Below are 4804 nucleotides of genomic sequence, written 5' to 3'. Positions count from 1 at the left end.
CTACGGGACACCCACTCAGGATACGTGAATACCTCTACCGGCTTGGACGCAGGCTCGTCCAGAACCGGTTCCGGAGCTGGACTGTATGTTTCTAAGATATCTCCCAGAGCTTTGATGGGCGGCTCTTCTGGCAGGACGTTGGTTTCAGCTTTTTCTTCGATTTGGTCTCGTTCGGATGCGGGCTTGACACTTCCTACGCTGGTGTCGGATCCTTTCCTGGCCGCCTCAACTACGTGCGAATCTACATCTGCCACCTGAAGGGCACCTGCCTCGGTCTCTGCAGTTGTCTCGCCTTGGTCTCGTTCGGGTGCAGACTTGGCACTTCGTACGCTGATGTCGGATTCTTTCCTGGCCGTCTCTACTACGTGTGAATCATCTGCCACCTGAAGGGGACCTGCTTCGGTCTCTGCAGTTATCTCACCTTGGTCTCGTTCGGGTGCAGACTTGGCACTTCGTACGCTGATGTCGGATTCCTTCCTAGTCACCTCAACTACGTGTGCATCCACGTCTACCACTTGGAGGGGACTTGTCTCGGTGTCTGCCTTTTCCTCGATTTGGTCACTTTTGGGTGCGGACTTGGCACTCCCTACACTGACGTTGGATGCTCTCCTGGTCGCCTCCACTACATGGGTATCTACATCTACCACCTGAACGGCACTTACCTCACTCTCTGCCTTTGTTTCACTTTGGTCTTGTCGGGGTGCGGATTTGGTGCTTCCTAAGCTGACGTTGGAAGCTTTCCTGCTCACTTCAACTAGGTGACCAGCCACATCTACCAATTCCCCTTCAGGACTTGCGATAATCATTCGGTCCGGAGCTATATACGATTCATCTGTTGGCACAACTTGGCGCTCTGTTGCGTGGAAAGCTTCGGCTTGCTTGTCTATCTCAAGGCTCAGTGAAGCTCTGTGGGACAGCAGTGTTCTTTGGGCGTCCAATTGTGCCGTCTCCACCTGGCACTGCCAGCAGCTCCCGCTCCGCTCTCTTTCACGCACCGATTCGGTGCTTTCCTCACTCTTGTCGGCAGCCAACAGGACTTGCGGAGTTGTCTCAACTGCCATCTTGGTAGGGACTCCCATGCTGGACTCCTGTGCAGCCACCATGCTTTGAGGCCCGCTCACTTCGGTGAGCGCGCCCTTGAGCGTCTCTTCAGCCAGCAGATCGCCTTCGCGGGGAAGAATCGCGCTCTTCTCGGGGGCAACTTTCTCGCGACTGGATTTCCTCTCGACCAGGTCACCCTTTGAGGCGACCTCCTCAACAGCAACAATCGCCTCACTAGACGGCACCCTTCTCGGTACGCCACCGACGGAGCTCACAGAAGTCTCTTGCGGCTCTGTCTTCGCTTGAAGCGTAAGCGACTCACTTGAAGGTACCTTTCCAGAACCACTGTCAGAAGATCTCTTTGGCTTCTTCGTCGGTTCAGTCCCTGGTTTCTGCGGACGAACTGCTTCACTTTGCTCGTAAGACGACGCGGTGACTTGAGCGTCTGGCTTTATGTCACTCGCTTCGTCACCAAAATCTGTCTTCGTCTGACTTAGCAGCTTCTTTTCGGTTCCGAACTCAGTCTTTTCGTAAGATGCTGTGCCTGTAGCATCCGATTCGAACAGTCCAGCAAACACTCCGGTCAGCGATCCTGACGGAGAGGGGCGCTTAGACGCTTCAAGGATGGCGCTGTCAAGCGAAGACGCCGCGGTCTTATCTTTGTACTCAATGAGGGCAGATTCCTGCTTCGTTTCACTGGTAACGGGGGCGTCTGTGCTTTGCTGCTGTTTCAGCGACTCCTTGGAAGCGTCCTTCGATGATCGTTCACCCTCAGACCTGTTCGAGCGTTCGCTTATAGTTTCCGGTGCTACTGTCTTCTCCAATACCTCATCACGGCCACCTTCGCCTTGACCATCGCCTTCGTCGCCTTTGTCACTTGCGTCAGGCAACGGCACGTTGGCGGTTTCGTGGGCACCGCTGTCTGAACTAGCAGGGGACTCGACCTCAAGATAAGGTACTTCTTCGCTTTCGGTCGCACCATCTGATTTTTGTTCGGCCTCCTCCCGCTTTACCGGTAAAAAGGCAAGCTTGTACCCAGGTTCCGCCGTGGTTTCCTCAGTACTACGCTGCTTTTCCGCTTCAGGCACACTTGGCGCCGTACCACTTCCATCTCCTTGGGAAACGCCAGCTTCCGGGCGCTCTGCACCTCTGTCCTCTTGAACCAATGATGATCCCGCGGAAGTTCCGATTTCCTTCTCGGAACCAGTTTTCATCGTTTCAGCGGGTTGCAGTATGATTTCACAGGCAATTTCGCCGCTAGCCTGGCTCTTTTCGGCTTTCTCAGCCTCCGACGACCTCAGCGTCCTTTGCTCGAAGGACAGTGTTTCTTCGACCGTTTTTGTTTCGAGGACCGCAATATACTTCGGCTGTATGGGCATTGTAGAGCTCTGCTCAGTGGGCGTCTTTTCTAACGTGACCTCACTCGATGCGGCATGAGCTGCCGGCTGAAGTAGCATATCTTCGGCAGTTCTTGAAACCTGTGCGTCACTCAACGTGTCCACACGAGATGTGGTTTCAGCGATCACACTTCTGCCAGTCCCACTGTCGGGCTCTGCAACTGTTCTTGATTCCGCATTGGTCCCGGAAGGCGACACAAGTCCAGCTTCATATTCTATTACTTGCGTGTCAGTCGCTCCCGGAACAGCTAATGTAGGAATTTCGCCTCGAAGCCCACTGCTTGATTTTCGTCTCGCCTCTTGAGCGGCATGGGTTGCACAAAGCAATCCTTCGTCTTGGTCTGAAACCTCAGCTGGCCGCACCGACTCCTCGTGAGTTGAGACAGCCGTGGGTGTCTCATCTATGGTCCCCAGCTCGTCCTTGACCTGCCTTTCTTCGCTCTGAGACTTGCCGTAAATGGTTTTGTAATCAGACACCTCGATGCTTTCCGCCGAGACAGCCGGAAAAGACTTTTCAGAGCCCTCCTTGTCATCGGACGCCTTGCTCTGAAATCCGCAGCTTTCTTTGCGCATCGAAAGATCGATGGCTGCAGGTTTCCAAGGAGCGATCGCGTTCAGGTCGTGCTCTTCGGCTGGGAGACTGTACATGGAGGACGTGCTGCTCAATGCTTTCGCCGCCGCCGAATCGGCTCTGTCCGAAAACGCACCGATCTCGCCGACCGACACGGTGGAAGGACGCGCAGAGGCGACGGACGAGGCGTCCTCCGGCGCGGGCGTCGCACCCTCGATGAGCCTCATCTGGTCGGCGGACGCTACTTCGCCGAACGAGAACTGCGACGACGCGTAGCTTGTGCTTAGAGCCCGCTCACTTACGTGTTCCGTTTCCGTGTGCTCTTCAGCGGTCTGGCGCAGCGTCGACTGGCTCTCGCTCACCGTCCTGCTGGGCCCGCTCATCATTGTTTTACTGAAAACTGACTCCTGATCCGTGACCGGAGCCGCGCAGATAGCTTGCGCCGGGGGCCCTGTCGTTCTTGTCGACGACGCCGACCTCTGGCCGCTCTCGGTCCTCAACCATACCGTTTCCTCAATCGCCATCGGCGCCTGCGTCTTCGGGCCTTGGTTCCGCGACTTTGTACGGCGGATCCTGCGCACTGTTCGTATCTCCTCAGTCCGAGACTCGACGACCCTGCGCTCCTGAGTCTCCTCCTCGATGAACGAGCCGGAACTTTCGCCCAGGCCGCTCGCAATGTTCTGCGCCGAGCCTCCGCTCTGGCCATGCAAGAAGCTGCTGCTGCTTCCGTGGAACGCGGGACCCATAAAGCTGGTCGACATGTGGTCTCTGTCGTCTCCCTGGCTGGCGCCTAGCGTGTTCGCGCTGCCATTCGACTTGATCGGCTCCTTGAGCACCAGGAAAGCACCGCCTGGTCGGTAAGTTGGCTTGTCGGCTAGAGATCTGTCGGACGTGGTGTAGGTGCCGCTAGTCGGGTCCACCGAGTGTGGCATCATGCTCGCAGAGTTGGAAGGAAGGTCGTCGTTCTCCGCGGTTATTGACACCTACGACAGAAGAACGCCGCTATTGCTGAGGGAGTCCCCTCAGGCATAAACGTAGGCACATTTTCTGCGAACGCATTTGCTCTTGAGGAAGAACGAGTTTTAATAGTATATTTGATTATCGTGCAAATTAGTATTGATTATGCAATACATGTGTCCTATTATAACTCATTTTACCCACTGATTCCTTACGGACGGCAAACGACAGTCATTACAGAATATGTTAACTTCGGATCAGTAAAAAGTCCGGAGGGGTTTGTGAACGACTTATCTGCCGAATACGCATAGTTGCTGCAAGATAACAAAAGTTACTAGAAAAACGTCGTGCTGTGACCAAACTGTAACGCTATGCAATGAACGTCTTTTTCTTTCGGTAGAAAACTTATGTCGGATCTTGACGCGTACTGTGTGCCACGCACAAGTTGTCTAGGTTAAGCGTCGAGAGGCAAGAATCGGAAGACTAGATTGTGATTGTGCATAGAGTACACAACGTGCAGCCGAATAAGGAGTCCAGATAAACGGCAAAACGGCAAAGCTGGATATGTCAGTGCTTACGTTAGAGCATTCGTGAAGTGGTGAGTACTGCCGCAAGTTCTTCTTGTCAATGCCTATGTCCTTGGAGCCACTCTCATTGGCCACCCAGGAGCTGCGAGACAAGCCAAGATAGTCCGATCGGTATTTGTGCAGAAGTCATTGCCTTTAAGTACGGGTATGCGAACAGTACTTTCACAAAACCGAGAAGAATAAGAATAGTGTCGCTGAAAATAAAAATGAATACGAATAGAAAAGTGAGAGAGCCGGATCAAATACGAACT

At 54.0% G+C, this 4804-nt stretch overlaps 1 protein-coding gene across 1 annotated transcript in view; it reads right to left on the bottom strand.

Moving 5' to 3' along the window:
- The window catches only part of LOC144129974 (uncharacterized), a 17605-nt gene that overhangs the window by 21 nt on the left and 12780 nt on the right, over window positions 1–4804 (bottom strand). The window contains exons 6-7 of the mRNA XM_077664024.1: window positions 4545–4635; window positions 39–3992 (exon numbers count right to left, since the gene is read on the bottom strand). Coding sequence (XP_077520150.1) covers window positions 39–3992; window positions 4545–4635 — 4045 coding nt within the window. The remainder of the gene's footprint in view (window positions 1–38; window positions 3993–4544; window positions 4636–4804) is intronic.

The sequence above is a fragment of the Amblyomma americanum genome, chromosome 4 (genome assembly GCF_052857255.1).
Source record: "Amblyomma americanum isolate KBUSLIRL-KWMA chromosome 4, ASM5285725v1, whole genome shotgun sequence".
NCBI classification, from domain to species: Eukaryota; Metazoa; Arthropoda; class Arachnida; order Ixodida; family Ixodidae; genus Amblyomma; species Amblyomma americanum.
Note: the sequence above shows the minus strand (reverse complement) of the source record. Positions and strands in the feature narration are given on the sequence as shown.